Source organism: Lathyrus oleraceus, chromosome 6, assembly GCF_024323335.1.
Source record: "Lathyrus oleraceus cultivar Zhongwan6 chromosome 6, CAAS_Psat_ZW6_1.0, whole genome shotgun sequence".
NCBI lineage: Eukaryota > Viridiplantae > Streptophyta > Magnoliopsida > Fabales > Fabaceae > Lathyrus > Lathyrus oleraceus.
In genome coordinates this window covers 145,024,847-145,046,745 of record NC_066584.1, presented here as the reverse complement: position 1 = coordinate 145,046,745, position 21,899 = coordinate 145,024,847, and the positions used below count along the sequence as shown (strand labels likewise).

The window sequence follows — 21,899 nt, the reverse complement described above, 5'->3', positions numbered from 1 at the left end:
AACTTTTTGCTAAGGTAGTATATTGCATGCTCTTTTCGACCAGACTCGTCATGCTGTCCCAATACACACCCCATCGAATTATCTGTTACTGAAAGGTACATTATCAGGGGCCTCCCAAGAACTGGAGGTATAAGAATTGGAGGTTTCTGCAAATATTCTTTTATCTTATCAAAAGCTTTTTGACAATCATTGTTCCACCTGATTGCTTGATCTTTTCTTAGCAATTTAAATATCGGTTCACACGTAGCTGTTAGGTGAGATATGAACCGTGCAATGTAGTTCAGCCTCCCTAAAAACCCAAGAACCTGCTTTTCCGTTCTTGGTTCAGGAATTTCTTGAATAGCTTTTACTTTCGCTGGATCAACCTCAATCCCTTTCTCACTGACAATGAAACCTAACAGTTTTCCAAATCTCACTCCAAATGTACACTTGTTTGGATTCAGCCTCAGTTTGAACTTTCTCAATCTTTCGAACAACTTTTGCAAGTTTACCAAGTGCTCCTCTTCTGTCTGAGACTTCGCAATCATATCATCCACGTACACTTCAATTTCTTTGTGCATCATGTCATGAAAGAGAGTCGTCATAGCTCTTTGGTAGGTAGCACCGACGTTCTTCAACCCAAATGGAATTACCTTATAACAGAACGTGCCCCAAGGTGTAATGAATGTCGTCTTCTCCATGTCTTCTGGCGCCATCTTGATCTGATTATAGCCAGAAAATCCATTCATGAAAGAGAAAACCGAGGACTGAGCAGTGTTATCGACCAATACATCAATGTGAGGTAATGGGAAGTCATCTTTCGGACTGGCTCTATTTAAATCTCGGTAATCGACACACATCCTGACTTTACCATCCTTCTTCAGCACGGGTACGATGTTGGCCACCCAAGGGGGATAATTTGTAACTGCTAGAAAACCTGCATCCAACTGTTTCTGAACCTCCTCTTTGATCTTGACAGCCATATCAGGACTAGTTCTGCGAAGCTTGTGCTTTACCGCGTGACAATCTTCTCTGAGAGGTAGCCTGTGCACCACAATATCTGTATCCAAACCAGGCATATCTTGATACGACCATGCGAATACATCCACATATTCTTGCAGCATTTCAATCAGCCCTCTCTTGACCTTTTCCTCTAAAGCAGCCCCTATCTTGATCTCTTTCTTTGCATCCTCAGTACCAAGGTTAATGACTTCCAACTCTTCCTGATGCGGTTGAATGGCCCTTTCCTCCTGTTTCAATAGTCTGGCCAATTCTTTGGGGAGTTCACAATCTTCTTCACTCTCCTCTTCGGCTTGGTAAATGGGATTATCAAAGTCATACTGAGCCATAACAGAATTGTTTTTAATGGAATCCGCAAGATCAATTCTGCACGAACGATGTTTCATGCTTTATTTTAGAAAAGAGTTCAAGAAAGTCACAAAAAACAAAAAAACATTGCCATTTTTATTGTTTTGAAAATGAAAGTAATAAAAATAGAAAGACAGTGAACGCAAGTTTGATTGCAAAACGTCCTTTATTGATGATAACCATTAAAAATTCAAGACATGATGAGGCCCTACAATGAACCACTACGCCCTGGGCAGAGCGTAGGGCTTTCATGCAAAATGAAAAACAAAAGAAAATTACTCTGTCTGAAGAGTAACTTGGACCATTTCTTCAGCAGTCCAAGTGTTGATCTTCTCCCCTGGAGCGCACGGGCACACCCAATTATCCATATCACAATCACTGTCACCATCTTCATTGTCTGTTGTAAAGACATCCCCGTGATTCATCAATCCAGCACTAGTGAAAGTACACGGCCCTTTCTGATTCTGGACACCCTGCTCTGATGATTGAAAAGGCTGATAACCAATGCCAAACAGGTCTTCTTTTACGGGTACATCAATCACCTTGCCCCAGCCTTCCGCGTTACCTGAATGAATGACCTCCAGAGCTTGTTTATAGGACGCAATCGAGGTACCTGGTTTCTTCTGTTCAACAAAAGCCACCTTCTCAATACTGACAATCTCAAAAGCTTGACATAGAGTTTCATGAATTTCCCCATCCATCTCCACATATTTGAAGGAGGATAAATGGCTCACGAAGATGTCCTCTTCGCCACACACGGTCACAACTTGACCATCCCACACATATTTTAGCTTTTGGTGGAGAGTCGAAGAAACTGCTCCGGCTCCATGTATCCAGGGACGCCCCAACAGACAACTATATGCTGGTTGAATATCCATCACATAGAAGACAATATTAAACAATTCTGGGCCGATCTTCACAGGCAACGTGACTTCACCACAAACTGATCGCTTGGATCCATCAAAAGCACGGACAACAAGGTCACTTGGTGTGAGAACAACCCCTTCGACATCAAGCTTACTCAGAGCCTTTTTGGACAACACATTCAAAGAAGAATCGGTATCAACCAAAACATGCGACAAAATCGCGCCTTTACATTCCATCGTGATATGCAGAGCTCTATTGTGATTGTGACCCTCAGGTGTCAAGTCTAGATCCCTGAATCCCAAACCATGTCTCGTGTTAAAATTTGCAATAACACCTTCAAGTTGGTTAACAGAAATTTCTTGAGGCACATAAGCCATATTCAGCATTTTCAACAGGGCGTTACGATGTGCTTCGGAACACATTAACAGAGAGAGAATAGAGATTTTTGACGGTGTCTAGTTCAACTGATACACGATCTTGTAATCACTTTTCTTGATAATTCTCATAAATTCCTCCACGTCCTTCTCAAAAGAACCCTCAGGCACTTCCTTTTGCACTGGTTCTTCTTCAACTACAACTTGTTTTCCTTTTGTTCTAGCAAGAGCCTCAGCATTGTTATCCTTCGGAACCTGTGGTGCAAACAAACGACCACTTCTCGTAAATCCTCTGGGTCCTCCCACATTACCCACAGCCGAACCAACTATTACTGGAGTATGGTTTACTGATCTTGTCTGATTCTCTGGTCTTCTATTTCTGCAAACAACATTGTCATATTGCCACGGAATTTCTCTACTATTCTCAAAAAGTCTTCCACTAGAAGTAGCAATGGTGGTAGGAGTACTGATAGTTACTGGAGCATTAATCACGGGAACACCAACAGTTACCGGAGCAGATATGGTCACGGGCACAGCTACGGTCACAGGAGTACCAATAGTCACAGGCGCACTAATAGTTCTTGGAGCACGTACAGGACCTTCTGACGGTGTAAAGTAAATGGTAACAGTCGATACCTCTCCACGTTCTTTCACCACTCGATCAAACTGTAAACAACCTTCATTCATCAATTCTTGGATACCTTCTTTCAATTTCACACAGCCGTTTTCATGATTACCACAGTCTGAACAATTCTCGTCACATCCCGGGAATACTCCCCCTCTAAGCAGACGTTCCTTCACTACAATCAACGAAGTCTGAACATCATTAACATCGACTACCAAGTTAAAATTTTCCCCATCTTCCACACTGTTTACTCTGGGCCCTCCATGCTGAGGCATAGGATTATTCATCACATTCGAAGTAGGAGCGAAGTTAATCGTCTTGGCATCGATCAAGTCTTGAACTTTATGGTGAAAAGCCCGACAATTCTCGATGTGGTGCCCTGGAGCACCAGAATGAAAATCACAACGGACATTAGCATCATAACCAGCGGGAATCCTTGTTAATGGAGCCATAGTGCGGAGTTCAACAAACTTTAACCTGAGCAGTTCAGGGAGTAATTCAGCATAAGTCATTGGCAACGGATCAAAATGACGATCTGGCATTCTTTGTCTTGGTTGGAATTGGCGTTGTTGTTGTTGTTGTGGTTGTCCTCTTTGTTGTTGTTGAGGTTGGGTTGTTGGAATAGTCACAGCGGCAACTTGACGGTATTGTTGTCCTCTATTTCCATTTCTCTGATTATATATAGCATTTGTCTCACCCTCTCTCCTTCTGGGTGCCCCTGAAAATGGTTTCTTAGCACTTGAAGAACTTGAAGAACCAGGGTCTTGGATTTTTCCCGCTTTGATAAGACTTTCAGTTCTTTCTCCGCAAATCATAACATCCGAAAAACTACCAAACGGGCAACTTCCCATACGATCCATGAATACACATTGCAGGGTTCCAATGAACATATATGTCAATTCTCTCTCCAACATCGGAGGTTGTACTCTTGCAGCTAGCTCGCGCCACCTCTGGGTGTATTCCTTGAAACTCTCACCAGTCTTTTGAAACAAACTCTGCAACTGGGTTCTGCTCTGAGCCATGTCCATGTTATGCTTGTATTGTCTCAGAAAAGCTTCACCTAACTCTCTCCAGCTTCTGACAGATTCTTTTCTCAAGTCCATGTACCAATCCAAAGAGGCTCCAGACAAGCTGTCTTGGAAAAAGTACATCCACATTTTTTCATCATCAGTATAAGCAGATATCTTCTGGTAGTAAGCTTGCACATGAGTTCGGGGATAAGAAGTGCCATTGTACTTGTCGAAAGATGGCGCTTTGAACTTGTACGGGATCCTCAACCCATCAACTAAACCCATATTAGTAACATCAAAACCCAAAGAATTCTGGCAATCCATGGCGCGAATCTTTTCATCAAGGGCGTCAACCTTTCTATCTATCTCTTCCGCCTTTCCAAATTCATCATCATCACTAGGAATAATGAATATATCTTCTTGCTTGTCAACCAAATGAGAAGGATGGTGAACTGGAGCATGTGCCGCTCGAGCATTAGAAGCCTCTGTAATGATGGGTTGTTCATTGATTCTAATACCACGCAGTTCGTCACCAGTAGCATGGTTGTTGACAGGGTTGGTAACAGTAGCGTCATCGACATGGGTTCCATCTGGCGGATTCTGACCGACAGGGGGAATCCTAGTTTCTTGTCTCTGAACCAAGGCTCGGAGTTCCTCTTGCCCTTGCACTACCCCTTGCATCATACTCACGAATTAGGCCATGTTGGTCCTCATCTCTGCTAGATCTGCTTGAAAATGATCCATGGTCTTTTGTTGATTCTGCCTTATTGCGTAACGGTGCGAACGATGCTCAGCAATCCTGCCTGAAACGGGAACCAGAATGAGAAATCCTCTTCCAGAACACCTGTAATGATGCAAGAATGATATGTGTATGATGCGTATGATGCGTATGCTATGTTTTATCATTTCTCAGGTATTCAAGAGTCTCGTCCACCTTTGAAAAATGGCAACTTGTACTCGTAAGCGGAACATAAACAACAAAGAAGCAACATACACTAGACGGCAAGCAAAAGTGAGACATCAATAATCTCATCCATAGGCATAAGAAATAAGATTCATACAAATGTAGTTCAAGCAAAGATTCAGTTCATCAGTGTAGAACAAGGAATCCCATCCAACAATCCTGGAGGTGATCTTCAAAATAACAACAAGACAAACTAGGAAAGTCGTCCTTCAGGAAGGAGAGTCTTCAAATACTGGCACTGATCCATCAATCGGTCACACTCTGAACACTCAGGTAGAGGGGTGAGCTTCTCTTTCAGTTGCATCCTAAGTTCAACAACTTCCTCTCGGAAATGAGATGCACGGATGTGACTTCCTCTGAGCTGGATCTCTGCTGCATGCCTCAGATCTACCTCTTTCTTCAACTGAGTATCTTTGTCCTTAAGCTGTCTTTCTAAGTCTCGTATCTTCTTTTTGTAATTGGCTTCCGCTTTTTGTAATCTTAAACGTTCATGGTGTTCTTCATCCAACATTGTTTCTATCTCATCATAGGACCTCTTTTTGCTTCTCGATCTACTAGCACTTTCACCTTGCACTCCTTTGAGTTTATGAGCCAAATTCAGTCTATCAGCTTTTGCTTTGTAAAGCTCCATTTGGATCTCTTGTTCATTTTCTTTCAACTGGCGATTCTCCATTAAGGCTTGTTTGTAATACTCAGCAGGCACATTCTCAGAAAGGATCAAAGGCGGTTGCTCCTGTAATGGTTCCATCCGGTCATATGGTAGCAACAAAGTCCCAACTCTTTCCTTGACCCACTCAGTGTAAGCAGGCATAGCAATTGCAAACTTCCTCCCTAAAACAGATCCATCTTTTATACCAATATTCTCCCAAGCTCTTCCCACTTGCTCCAATCTTGCTGGATCGCTCCGTTTCTCAAAGTACACACTTTCAGCTATCTCGACATCTTGCGGCCTTTCATTCATGACAAAACCCAACTGACGGAGAGAAAGAACCGGGTTGTAGTTGATGCAACCTCTAGTCCCTATGAGTGGAACATTGCGAAACTCTCCACAACTCATAATGATGTTGTGCATATTAATCCTATAAGCTTGCCACTTGATATCATAAGATGTAAGTGGCATGATCCTCTGAGTCCATTTGCGAGTATTCTGAGTATCCACAAACGGTCCACTGGTTGGTAGGAAGGACAAGAACCACTTGAGTAGCAACGGGATACAACACCTGATAGATCCACACTTACCATGCCTGTTGTGTATCGCATAATAGGTGTCAGCTAACAAGGTAGGCATCGGGTTTCCTCCAATGAAAATAGTGATTGTTGCCAGGTCCACGAAACTAGGCATACTAGGGAACAGAATAACTCCATAAATCATGACAGCCAACTGAGCGTTGAAAGCTACCCAATTTCCTTTCTTCGCTTCTTCCTTAGCCATTCTTACCAAGAACTTCAAGGATAAGCCCACAACATCACCGCTTGGTTTCCAATTATCGCTCACTTCCTTGATGCTCAAATAAAGAGCCTTAGCGACAACTTTGAAATCCACCTCCTTTGGCACATCTAGGAAAGGTACTCGGTTTTTGATTCGGACATTCATAAGGATGGAATACTCTTCAAGAGTGGGTGCTAACTGGTAGTCCTGAAAAGTAAAGCAACGAAGCTCCGGATCATAGAACTGTAAGAGAGTCTGCAGAGGTACCGGATCAACCACCATCTTCAACAATGCCAAGATATCCCCATACTGATCATCAAAAACTTTCTGATTACGGTCGATCACGAGATTACCCAATTCTTCCAAAGATGTCAACGGCTCACGGTAGAAGTTGTAGGTGCAAGTCTTCCTCTTTAACTCTGGAATGGCAGCCATCTCTCGGTGTGAACAGACTCCTGAATAAACCTAAAAAATGATATGCATATGCGGGTTAACTTTTTTTTCTTTTTTATGCATTATTTTTTTGAAAGTAAACATGCTATGATGCAAAATGATGAAACAATGGATGGTTGGCTGTGTATCTCAAGGCACAGGATCAGAATTTCAGCATGAATTCGGAACCGGGAACCATAAAACATGGTCATCAACTTAGAACCCAGACTTCAGAACCAACGGTCACCAACAAGAACCAAACAAAAGTCAATAACAGGACACGGTCACCAACAGAACAAGTCACCATCAGAACAAGTCACCATCAATACCTGTAAATGATTCATTTCCGCCCCACTCACGGGTGTAATCTAGGCCAGGGTAAGGTCAAGAGAAACGCAGGATAAACAATCTGTTCAAGAATATCATCATATGCACACCAGGTGTATGCAACGATAATACCCCATCAGAATATGAACTGCTCGTGATACCATGTTCCGCTAAGTGGTGACATACCACCCGCTTCCCATGAATCACTCTATTCCTAGGTGTCCTAAAGTTCACTCATAGCCTGTGTATTGGGCGTTTTACCTCTTGTGACTCCCACCCAACAACGAAATAGATACACAGCCAACATAGTATGCATGAAATAGTAAAGCGCACATAGGATGCAATGCAAGCAGATAAGTATGCAAAACAATAAATAAATAACACACAATAGACAATAAACAAACAAACGCTAGGAAAGGCCCATTAGGGAAAATAAGTCCCCAGCAGAGTCGCCAGCTGTCGCTCCCCGGATTTCCCGAATCCAAGTACAAACGCGAAAAGAGGTGGCGAGGAAAAGGAGTAGAGTCGCCAACTATGTACTTTTATCCCAAGAGGAGGGAAAGGTAGTACTGCATAACCAAGAGGGAACGGATAAAACAAAGTCTCGAACCAAAGAAAATTGAGTAAGGGGGTCGGTTATGTGAAGGGAAGGTTATCGCACCCCTTCACGTCTGTGGTACTCTACAGGATCCACGGTTGCTATTTATGTCTAAAGTGTGTGTATAAAAAGTCCTATATGCGATGCGAAAGAGAGAAAATCAAAGTAGGGAAAAGAAAGAGTTATTTCTCGCACAGGCCCTACCCTGCTGCATACGTATCTCAAGAAGGATTGAGAATCAGAGCACCGTAGCTCGGCTAACCTATGTGTTTGTTTTTTGTGATGAATGACGTTACTACACAATCTACCGGATGCTCGACCTTTGGAGACTTACTCACCTGTAGTAGAAGGAGTTAACGTGTTCTTAGGAGAAGAAAAATCAATGAGTTTATTTGTTTTAGGAATGCTCATGCAAAAAGGAAGTCCTAGACGAAGGAACCGTGCTACCTTAATTGACATGCAAACGAGAGACTATACGAAGCCTAGAAATCCTATGGGGAGACGATCACACCATACAAAACAAACATGCATAAAGTAAACACGCCAACAAGGGGGCTCAAACATACGTGGGTAGGGCTTTAGTCAAGAGGGGTCATATCAACCTCGACAAACAAGCCATGGAAAGGTAATCAAATGGGCTCTTAACCACTGACATTGAACGTTAGGGTGAGCAGATCAAACGGGTAATGAGGATAAGACCTCATAGCTCTTAACCCTGGACAGGGTGAGCTCATGACAAAAAGTGGAGATTCAGAAAGGTGGAACCCTCTCCACTGACTGACCGGACAAAAGATCTTGGGCTTTTGTTCTGAAGCATCGACACGTAGTGCAAGCATAAAGAACGACACACTGAATAACCGGGGATTGACTACTAATCCCTTTTATCCGTCAATTGCCTCTTCATGGAGGTCTTTAGCACTGGTGCCTCTTCTTGGAGGTCTTTAGGCACAAAAGTAAACACACAAAAACATTGCCTCCTATTGAAGTCTTCCAGCTAAGAAAGCGGTAAAATACGGGAAAGATGTAAAAGAGATCGAGAGATCTACCACACGGATAAAGATCCGAAGTAACAATAACTCAAGAAATAAGAAACCCAGAGATCTCTCAAGCTAGCACCATCAAAGAAAGCAAGTCAACAAAGCAATCAGAATAAATCTCCAAACGGTATCCCACAAATAAAGTGGAATACCAAGCAAGCTATCTCTTCAAGAGTCATGTGAGCCCTCACAAAAAAACTCAACAAACAGGTTAGAGAAACAAGATGGAGTGCAATCAAGAGTTGCACCAAACAGAGAATCACATGAATCATGCCATTGAAGTTCACAAAAAGCTCACAAAAAGCAACCAAGGGTAGGAGGCCTAAACCTCTTGTCAAACAAATGCATTAAAAGGGTATCAAAACTCAAAGTCAGGGGGCAAGGATCCATACATCAAGACATGACATACATACTAAAACATGTGCCCACGTGCAAAACCTAATGATACCCACTATTCCAAATTCACCCATAATACCTCATACATTCAGAAATTTCAGGTTGAAAGTATAAAGTAGTGGAAATAGGGCATACCTGATTGGGGAGGATCGATTGAAATTGAATTGCACCGTTGACTTTGCAGAATAATCTTAGGGTTTATATGAGAGGGAATTGGTTCTTTGCAGATGAGTTCCCTTCAGTCTCTAGAGGTTGCTCTGAATTAGTTAGAATCTCTCTCTTCTAGGGTTTTTTCACTGAATTTTTTTTTTAGAATTTATAACCTGATTTTCGTGGCTTTGTGGGCTCAAATGAGAGAGGTCCAAGTCCAAGATTTTTCTGTTATATTTTTTTTTTCGTTTCATTTTTTTTCTTGTTTATTTATTCATATATATATATATATATATATATATATATATATATATATATATATATATATATATATATATATATATATATATATATATATATATATATATATATATATATATATATATTCTTTTTCAAAATGCGTGGGCTTCGCCTAGCGAGCATGACACTTCAGGAAATTCCTCTGAGCACAGGTGATTCTGGTGGCTTTTCTTGGGACTCGCTAGGTGACCCATTCTGCTCGCCTAGCGAGCATGACAGCTCATGAACAAACTTTTGCTCCTTTAATATTAATGTTTTGAATGATGAATAGACCCTATTTGAACATGTTAGAAGTAACTCAAGTCATTCCCTGGCCATTTCACCTTAAGTTGACTAACAGTTGACTTTTGGCTTCATAGTTGAATTTTGAACTGTACTGAGCCCATTAAGCTTGATCCTTCAGATAGAACCCACAAAGTGACTTAGATGACATCCTCTTGGAGCTAATTCTGATTGACATGATGAAATGCAATATGAAATGTTAAATGACCTAAAAAATGAATGCATGAATGAGGAGGGCAAATTTGAGGTACTACAAATAGCTACGAGAATAAAACGGTGACCGTTTTACGCCTTTGGTTCAATCATGCCAATCATGTCAATTCCCCACCTGGAGAAAGGCCATGGTAAGGAAATAACATTCAGAAGTGTCGGAGGAATATGAATCTTATCCGCATAAATCTGACACTTGTGGCATTTCTTCACGTACTTGCAGCAGTCAGACTCCGTTGTCAGCCAATAGTAGCCTGCTCTCAGCATCTTTTTTGCCATAGCATGTCCATTGGAATGATTACCAAATGAACCCTCATGGACTTCAGTCGTCAACAGGTCTGCTTCGTGTCTATCCACGCATCTGAGCAGAACCATATCGAAATTCCTCTTATAAAGCACATCACCATTAAGGTAGAAACTACTAGATAATCTCCTCAAAGTCTTCTTATCTTTAACAGATGCCCCAGGCGGGTAAGTTTGACTTTGGAGAAAACACTTGATATCATAATACCATGGCTTATCATCTTTTACTTCCTCAACTGCAAACACATGAGCTGGTCTATCCAATCGCATCACGGTAATATTGGGGACTTCATTCTAATACTTCACTACAATCATTGAAGCAAGCGTAGCAAGAGCATCCGCCATCCGATTCTCCTCTCGGGGAATATGATGGAAGTCAACCTTAGTAAATAAAGTTGAAATCCTCCTCGCATAATCTCTGTATGGGATGAGGCCAGGCTGATTCGTCTCCCATTCACCCATAATCTGATTAACAATAAGGGCCGAATCACCATAAACATCAAGATGTTTGATCCTAAGATCAATACACTCTTCCAAACCCATAATACAAGCCTCATACTCCGCCATATTATTCGTGCATTTGAAAGTTAGCCTTGCTGTAAAAGGAAAATATGTGCCTTGAGGAGTAATAATCACTGCCCCAATACCATTTCCATACTGATTAACAGCGCCATCGAATACCATACCCCATCAGGAATCAGGTTATAGCCATTCATCGAGCGTAGGCTCCTCGCAATCTTTCATCTTCAAATACAGAATCTCCTCATCATGGAAGTCATAATGCATAGACTGATAATCTTCAATTGGTTGATGTGTCAAATGGTCAGCCAAGATACTACCTTTAATAGCTTTTTGAGCTCAATACTCAATATCATACTCAGATAACAACATCTGCCAACGGAAAATCCTCCCAGTTAAAGCAGGCTTCTCAAAGATATACTTGATTGGATCCATTTTGGATATCAACCAAGTCGTATGATTCAACATATACTGGCGTAAACGCTTAGCAGCCCAAGCCAAAGCACATCATGTCTTCTCAAGCATTGAGTACCGAGACTCACAATCAGTAAACTTCTTACTCAAGTAGTATATTGCATACTCTTTCTTCCCAGATTCATCTTGCTGACCCAGTACACAACCCACGGAATCATCAAGCATAGTTAAGTACATAATGAATGGTCTCCCTTCAACAGGCGGTGACAGAATCGGAGGCTCAGACAAATACTCTTTGATACTATCAAAGGCCTTCTGGCAAGCCTCGGTCCAATCATGGCGCTGATCTTTCCGCATGAGCTTGAATATAGGCGCACATGTGGCAGTCATGTGGGATATAAATCTCGAAATGTAATTCAAGCGGCCAAGAAAACCTCGGACTTGCTTCTCAGTTTTGGGCGCAGGCATCTCCTGTATTGCTTTGACCTTGGCAGGATCAACTTCAATACCTCTCTCGTTGACAATAAAGCCCAATAACTTGCCGGAACGGACTTCAAATGTACACTTGTTCGGATTCAGGCGGAGTTTGTACTTCCTCAAGCGCTGGAAAAGCTTCAACAAGTGCTCTACATGCTCAACTTCCATTTTCGACTTTGTAATCATATCATCAAGATACACCTCAATCTCCTTGTGCATCATATCATGGAACAAGGTAGTCATAGCACATTGATACATGGCTTCGGCGTTCTTCAAACCGAAGGGCATCACTCGATAACAGAATGTTCCCCAAGGTGTGATGAATGTTGTCTTCTCCATATCCTCAAGTGACATTTTAATCTGGTTATAACCGGAAAATTCGTCCATAAATAAGAAGACATTGAATTTAGATATATTGTCTACCAACATATTAATATGTGGTAGAGGAAAATCATCTTTCGGACTAGCTTTATTCAAGTCACGGTAGTCTACACACATTCAAACTTTTCCATCTTTCTTAGGCACATGCATAATATTGGCCACCCATTGAGGATATGTGGAAGTCACCAAAAACCCCACATCAATTTGCTTCTGAACTTCTTCTTTAATCTTCACTGTCATATCAGGATGAGTTCTTCTGAGTTTTTGCTTCACAGGCACGCACTCAGGCTTCAACGGCAAGAAATGTTGCACAATATCAGTATCTAGACCAGGCATGTCTTCATACGACCAAGCAAAGACGTCGACATATTCTCGTAGCAACTCAATCAACCCCTTCTTCACATACTCTTCAAGGAGTGCCCCAATCTTTACTTCACGAATGCAGTCTTCAGACCCCAAGTTGACTGTTTCCAGATTCTCAAGATGTGGCTGAATGATCTTCTTCTCGTGCTCGAGCAGACGGGTAATCTCATCAGGAATCTCTTCAACATCATCTCCTTTTGCCTCAAATACAGGGAACTCAAAGTTGGGAGATGGCGTTGGATCATTATGTTCAATGGGTTTGATTAACCTGCATAATAATTTTGAGTATAAAAGAGATTTCAAAATTCAAACAAGGCAAATCATTATGCAGATGAAAAGATTGATTTTATTCTCTTTTTTAGGGTTTTATGGTGATCATCAATTTCATGCAAAAAGCAAAAAGGAAAAATAATTTGAAAAAACAAACATTTAACATGTGATCATTGAATGAATATCACTGTATTAATCAAATTATGCCAACAATGTCTTCACTTCTCCTTTTGGCATGGGAGAAGGGTTTTTAATCAAAATGAACATATTACATTGACTTTTGGAAAACTGTTGGAACATCAACAACGACCCAATTATTGCAGATTCTGCCAGGTATGACAAAGTTGCCAAGGTCTTCCTCTTCATCATCTTTAACAATGGCAGCAACTTCTTGGTCTTCCACAGTACGAATGAAACCTCCACTATGGAACAACCCACACTCATTGTAAACACCAGAAGAATACCCTATGCCAGCCTGAGATTTGTTATCTTCCACCTTGATCATTCTCCCCAAACCAGTAGTTGCATCATGCTCAATGTCCAACATAGCATCGTTGTAGGAGACAAATGAAGAAAGTCCTTTCCTCGAAGGCTCAGCAATAAACAAGGCTTGGAACGAAGTCCCAACCTCATCCTCAGCATTAATATAGGAGAAGGAAGATAAATGACTTACCAAGAGAGCCTTCTCTCCCCCTGCCACCACCAACTTTTTGTTCTTCACGAACTTTAACTTCTGGTGTAGGATGGATGTCACGACGCCTGCCTCGTGAATCCATGGTCTGCCAAGCAAACAACTGTAAGACGGATGAATATCCATGACCTGGAAAGTGATCTGGAAATCACTAGGTAAAATCTTGATCGGAAGTTCTGATTCGCCGATCACAGTTTTGTACGATCCATTAAACGCCTTCACAACCAATCCACTTTGCCTCATGGGAGGCCCCTGATATGAAAGTTTAGCAAGAGTGGATTTTTGCAACATATTAAGCGATGATCCTGTGTCCACCAACACATTGGACAAGGAATCATCCTTACAGTTCATTGAAATGTGTAAAGCCAAATTACGATCCTTTCCCTCCTTCAGTAGATCAGCATCACAGAAGCTCAAATTGTTGCAAGCGGATATGTTCGCAACAATGCTATCAAACTGCTCTAATGTGACATCATGATCCATGTATGCCACGTCCAACACCCTCTGCAAAGCTTCACGACGTGGCTCGAAATTCATCAACAAAGATAAGACAGATATCTTTGATGGAGTTTGTAGCAGCTGATCAATAAGATTATATTCACTCCTTTTGATGAGCCTCAGCATCTCATCACCATCCTCTTTCAAAATGCCAGACTGGCCAACTAGGATAGGAGTATTATTATTCTTAACAACAACAGGGTCAACACCCCTCACAACAGGAATATGATTATTTGAAGAAGAGGTCCCCACGGGACCGCCAGGATTAACAACAGTTCTCTTCACAATGTCTTCATGGGGTTTCGGCTGTGCCGAGAAAACACGACCACTGCGGGTCACACCACTCACATCTAAAATGCTTACTATAGAAGTTGAGGGCAACGACACCTCCTTCCCATCTTCCAGCATGACTGCGTTATATCGATAGGGAACAGCTTTGTCCGACACATACGGGACAGGGCTCGCTGGCTTAATCACAAGAGCTGGTGATACCTTCTTCTCGCTACCATCATACTTGATGACAACAGGCTCAGGAATTTTGAATACTAAAGTGATAACATCAACTTCGTCCTCATTACGATTCTAAAGTATTTCAATCATCCCCTGATCAATCATCTCTTGGATGTCCTTTCTCACTTGTCGGCATCCTCTCTCATTGATAGTGCATACCTGGCACCTATCATGGTCATGCTCATAGTGACTGTGTTCACACAACAACCTATGCATCTCAACCAAAGACTGCCTTATGTCATTCACATAAAGGACTTTATATTTTCCAGGGCATCCCTGGACAATATTAACAGTTGCTTTCCCATGCTCGGGGAATGGGTTCTTCTTCATATTAGGACCTACGTCCTCGAAAAACAATATCCCACTTCTCACAAGGTCTTTCACCTTGGTCTTCAAGGGGTAACAGTTCTCCACGTCATGTCCGGGAGCACCGGAATCATACACACAATGAAGCTCGGGTTTATACCACCACTGAGGGTTGGATGGCACAACAGGAGGATCTCGTGGAGTTATCAGCTTCCTATCAATTAAGGAAGGATAAAGCTCAGCATATGTCATCGGAATTGGGTCAAAAGTCACCCTCTTCCTCTCGTAGTTGTTGGTGCTGGTGTTGTTATTATTGCGAGGCTGGTAGGCCTGTTGTTGTTGACGATGTTGTTGTTGTTGATGTGAAGACATGGCTTCTCGAGTATTTTGATGAAGACAACGATGCACGTACAAGGTCAATCATCAAAGAATGGATCAATACTTCAATAGAGCAAATTCACACAAAGTTTCAATCATACATAGCTCAAAGTCGCTCGAGAAATTGATCACTAAGGTATTGAAATTTAATCTTAGTTAATGTTTATATATAAAGTGTTCAATTGATTGTTGCATGCATAATATGATATGGACACTTAGAATTTATTTCAAAATGGTTACAGCTTTTAAAAGTTCTCAATTTTTCCTTTTTTCAATAGTGGTAACCGGTTAACACTTTTGGGGTAACCGGTTAACCCGAAACAAAATTCAATTTCTGGGCAGATTTTGTTAGCATGTAACCGGTTAACACTTTCATGGTAACCGGTTACACAGTTTAAAATTTGAATTTTTCTTAACGTTACAATTAATGTAACCGGTTAACACAATTTGGGTAACCGGTTACTACTGGGAATTTTTGTAGAAAAATTGCAACTTTTCATATTTTTAATTCATGCTTCTTCTCTATGAACCATGGCATCCATTGGTTGTTTGCACCTGTTTAAAGAGGTTCATAGAAGGATATTTAAACTAAAATTTTTTAGATTGCAAATCACCTCCTTAAAAATTAATTTTCACAATCTTTCTTTGTTTACTCTTTTCAAAGATAAGTGTCCAAAATTCATATGCATCATTTGAACACATCTATAAACATTGTGAGATTGATTATTCCAAAAGGTGAAGATCAATCCTTTGATTGATGTGTAGATATTTCCAGATTATTCAAACTTCCATTTAAATTATACACTTATTGTTCTTCACATCTTAATTTTTCCAGCATTAGTGGAATTAAGATAGTGAGTGTTTTATCCTTACTTGTTTGATATTAAGATGTGCATAGGAGAGGATTGTTCTCTTATCACTAAGAAGGTTTCCTTGTTGTTGAGAAACAAGAGAGTCACTTTGAGAGGATTGTTCTCATAAGTGGACTTTGTTGGAAATCCAAGAGTTTGTTCTTGGTGGTCTTTGTTGGTCATTGTACAAGTCCAAACAAATAGTAGAAATCTCTTTCTTGTTGGAAAGGGGACTGGATGTACCTTCGGATTGTGAAGGGAACCAGGATAAAGTGTCATTATTTTTCTGCACTTTACCACTTTCCTAAACACCATTATAAACCAGAAAAATAATCCTTACAACAAGAAAATTTCAAGGTTTCTAATTCACCCCCCATCTTAGACTGATTTCAGACTTACAATTGGTATCAGAGCAGGTTATAGGTAACCTGTTCCTAGACGATCCAAAATGGCGTCCGCAAATAATAATCTAGTCTTCAGAGATGGTGGTAGCAATAACAAGCTTCCACTATTCTGTGGTGAATACTTTGACTTCTAGAAAATTCGGATGAAGGCTCATTTAGAAGCACAAGGAGAAGAAATATGGGATGCTGTCCAAAATGGTTCTTTTGTTCCTACAACGGTTGTTAACGGCGTTGAAACATCAAAGCCTAAAACTTCATGGGATGATGATGATAAGAATAAGGTCCTCTATGATAAAAAGGCAATAAATCTTCTTCAAAGTGCACTCAGCATGGATGAATTCTTTCGCATTTCGGCATGCACAACGGCAAAACAAATATGGGATACCTTGGTAGAAACTCATGAAGGAACTGCCGAAGTTAAAAGATCAAGATTAAATACCTTGAGTCAAGAATACGAGTTGTTCAGAATGCAGCCCGGAGAATCCATCCTTGACTTGCAGAAAAGATTTGTGCACTTGACAAATCATCTAAAAGCTCTAGGTAAGACTTTAAGTAATGATGAATTGAATCTTAAAGTGCTTAGATCTTTAACCAGGGAATGGCAACCAAAAGTGACAACAATATCAAAAAAGAAAAGTCTATCCACAATGACTTCCGCTAGATTGTTTGTAAAACTTCAAGAATATGAGACGGAACTTGGAAGACTTGAAAAACATGAGAATCAAGATAATAAGTCCAAAAGCATCTCTCTGAAAGTTGACTCCAAATATGTTGAGAAAGAAGACAATCCGGGGGTGGATGAAAACTTCTTGTTACTTGTTAAAAGGCTAGGCAAATTTTTCGGTAAGAATGACAAACCTTCCTTCTATGCGAAAAGAAAGAAACACTTCAAGAAAAGAGAAGCTTTCACTTCAATGCAAGAGGTAACATGTTATGAATGTGGTAAGCAAGGCCACATAAAACCATATTGTCCTCAACTACCTAAGAAAAGTGGATTCAAAAGCAAGAAGGAGAACAAGTACAAAAAGGCTTATGTCGCATGGAAAGATAACGAAATAAGCTCGTCATCCGACTCAGATAGTGATGAAAGTGCAAACCTAGCATTAATGGCCTCACACCATTCCGATGATGAAGTAAATGAGGTTAGTAATGATTTTTCGCTTTTTGATAATGATGTGCAAGGTGCCATAGATGAATTATTAAATGAATGTAAAATTTTGTATAAAAATATATCATCTCAAAAGAAACAAATCTCAGTTTTGGAAGAGAAAATTAAGAAAATGGAAAAAGGTTTAGAAGTTGAAAAAGAAAAGATGATTAGTGATCAAAAACAAAATTTTGTATGCAATAAATGTGAGTCACTTTCTTTTCAAATTGTCCAATTAAAAAGAGTTCTTGAAAGATACGAAAAAGGACAAATTGGATTGGAGGGTGTACTTAGCCAACAAAGATATTCAAATGATAAAAGTGGGCTTGGTTACTCAAAGTTTTCAAAACCAAGCTCAAACAAGACAATCTTTGTTAAGGAAAGTGACCAACCAATCCAAGAGAAAGTGAACAAACCTAAAATAGTTCATCATTATCCTAAAAAGAAAAACCTTGTTAAGAAGAAGTCTTATCCTTCTAGGTATAGAAGTAATTTTGAACCAACATACTTTTATTGTGGTATTAAAGGCCATACACCTAATGCTTGCTATATTAGAAACTTTAGTGTTGCTAATGGGCATTACGTATGGGTAAAGAAAGGCATTAATTATGAAGGACCCAAAGCAACTTGGGTACCTAACAAAACTTAATCTGTTTTGTAGGCTTGCTTGGAATCCACATCAAACTTATGGTATCTCGATAGTGGGTGTTCCAAGCATATGACGGGAGACATCAACAAATTTTCAAATCTAAAGCTTAAAGCCAAGGGTTTTGTTACATATGGAGATAACAACAAAGGAAATATTCTTGGCAAAGGCATTGTTGGTGCACCACCTTTCACATCCATTGAAGATGTTCTTTATATCGAAGGACTAAAGCACAATCTTCTTAGTATTAGCCAACTATGTGACAAGGGCTTCAAGATCAAGTTCACTAAAGATGAGTGCTTGATAGAAGACGAAGTCACACATGAGGTTAAACTAAAAGGTAAACACCTTAACAATATTTTTATGATTTCCCTTAATGACTTGTCTTTGAAGGTAAAGTGTCTCATGGCAAACAACAACGATTCATGGCTTTGGCACAAAAGATTCGCACATATTCATATGGAACATTTGAATAAGTTGATCAAGCATGACCTCGTCATTGGTTTGCCCAAGATGAAGTTTATCAAAGATAGACTTTGTGATGCGTGCCAAAAGGGGAAACAACATAAATCAACTTTCAAATCCAAAAATGTAGTGACCACTTCAAGGCCATTACAACTGCTGCACATGGACTTATTCGGTCCATCAAGAACAAGGAGCTTCGGAGGTAATATTTATGCCTTAGTCATTGTTGATGATTTCTCTAGATACACTTGGACTCTCTTTTTAGTGCAGAAAAATGACGCATTCAAAGCATTTAAGAAGTATGCAAAGCAAATCCAAAATGAGAAGTCACTAATCATTGCCTCCATAAGAAGCGACCATGGTGGAGAATTCCAAAATGCTTCCTTTGAAGAATTTTGAGATGAAAATGGAATCTCTCATAACTTCTCGGCACCAAGGACTCCTCAACAAAATGGAGTGGTGGAGAGAAAGAATAGGTCTCTCATTGAGCTTGCAAGAACAATGCTTAGCGACTCCAATCTTCCAAAATACTTTTGGGCGAATGCGGTAAGCACGGCATGCTTTGTAAGTAATTGAGTCAATATTAGACCTATCTTGAAGAAAACTCCTTATGAACTTTTCAAGGGAAGAAAACCGAACATAGCCTACTTTCATATCTTTGGATGCAAATGCTTTGTCCTTAATAATGACAAAGATAATCTCAGTAAGTTCGATGAAAAATCCGCCGAAGGTATATTTCTTGGTTATTCTCTCTCTAGCAAAGCTTATAGGATTTATAACAAAAGAACTTTAACTATTGAGGAATCTATGCATGTATCATTTGATGAAACTAACCCCTCCAAGGAGGATATTATTGTTGATAATGATGATGATTTAGTAGATATTCCTCAAGAGATAGATTTCATATCCGGTAATGAAAATCAACCGGAACACCATGAAGAACAAGATCCACAAGAAGAAAACATCAATGATCTACCTAAAGAATGGAGAACTCATAGAGACCATCCAATCGACAAGATTATTGGTGACATTAGTCAAGGAGTCTCAACAAGATTGAATTTAAAGGATGCTTGCTTAAACATGGCTTTTGTCTCTCAAATTGAACCTTCCAAAGTTGATGAAGCCTTAGGAGACGACCAATGGATCATTGCTATGCAAGAAGAACTCAATCAATTTGAAAGAAATCAAGTTTGGGAACTTGTTCCGAGACCTAGCAATAAACACATCATTGGAACTCGATGGGTCTTCAAAAACAAACTTGACGAAAATGGCATCATTGTTCGTAACAAAGCAAGGCTGGTCGCACAAGGCTACAACCAAGAAGAAGGAATTGATTTCGAAGAAACATTCGCTCCGGTAGCAAGGTTAGAAGTTATACGCCTTTTACTTGCTTATGCTTTCTCACTAAACTTTTAGCTTTTTCAAATGGATGTTAAAAGCGCATTCCTTAATGGCTACATCAACGAAGAAGTTTACGTAAAGCAACCCCCGGGCTTTGAATATTTCAAGAATCCCTCACATGTTTTCAAGCTAAGAAAGGCTCTTTATGGATTAAAACAAGCGCCTAGGGCTTGGTATGATCGACTTAGCAACTTTCTTTGTGAAAAAGATTTTGAAAAAGGCAAGGTTGACAAAACTATCTTCATCAAAAGAATCAAGAACAACACATTGTTGGTATAAGTATACGTTGATGATATCATATTCGGATCAACAAACAAAGATATGTGTGAAGAATTCTCCTCAATGATGCAAGGAGAATTCGAGATGTCCATGATGGGTAAAATGAATTATTTTCTCGGCTTACAAATCAAGCAACTAGACGATGGTATCTTCATAAATCAATCCAAGTATTGCAAAGAACTCTTGAAAAGATTCGACATGGATAGTTGCAAGCAAATGTTTACCCCAATGGGATCCGGAACTTATGTTGATCAAGACGAATCCGGTACTTCAATTGATATCACCAAATATCAAGGTATGATTGGTTCCTTGTTGTATTTGACGGCAAGCCGTCCTGACATAATGGTTAGTGTATGTCTCTGTGCTCGTTTTCAAGCTAATCCAAAGGAATCACATCTCACCGCCGCCAAACGAATCATGAAGTATCTCAAGGGAACGACAAATGTTGGCCTATGGTATCCTAAAGGTAGTATGTGCAATTTAATTGGTTACTCTGACGCGGATTATGCAGGATGTAAAACAAATAGGAAAAGCACGAGTGGAACATGTCACATTCTCGGAAATGCACTAGTTTCATGGGCACGCAAGAAACAAGCGTGTGTTGCTCTGAGTACAGCCGAAGAAGAATATATAGCAGCAGGCAGCTCTTGGGCTCAGATACTCTGGCTAAAGCAACAACTTCGAGATTTTGGAATAGATCTCGAATGTATTCCGCTAAGATATGACAACACAAGTGCCATCAACATTACAAAAAATCCAGTCATGCACTCAAGAACGAAGCATATCGACATCCGTCATCACTTCCTTCGTGACCACGTGCTCAAAGTGGATGTTGAAGTTACATTTATGGATACTCATAACCAACTGGCCGACATTTTCACCAAGCCTCTCGCAAAGGAACCGTTTTACAAAATTCGAAGAGAGCTTGGAATATTGGATGAAGGTGACATATAAACTCGTCATAACCTGTCTTATGATGAACTAGGGCAAAGGTACACCAAAACATTATTATCTTACCAAAGAATAGAAAAAATGGTGTTTTGAACTCTTAATTGCTACTTTTTTACAAAATTTTCAATAAGTAATCGGTTACCACATCCTTGTTAACCGATTAACCAGTAGCAAATTTGAATTCTGGGGCATTTTTTCTATCAGGTAACCGGTTACCACATTTCTGTTAACCGGTTAACCAGTAGCGTTTCTGACTTCTGTGTTACTTTTTGTTTAATGTAAACGGTTACCACATTT

The 21,899-nt window shown here is 40.2% G+C and overlaps 1 protein-coding gene across 1 annotated transcript; it reads left to right on the top strand.

The window, feature by feature from the left end:
* Window positions 1–20,993: 20,993 nt before the first annotated feature.
* On the top strand, window positions 20,994–21,605 carry LOC127094473 (secreted RxLR effector protein 161-like). Its single transcript, XM_051033301.1, has one exon. The coding sequence runs from the start codon at window positions 20,994–20,996 to the stop codon at window positions 21,603–21,605; it is 612 nt and encodes a 203-aa protein (XP_050889258.1).
* Window positions 21,606–21,899: the final 294 nt, after the last annotated feature.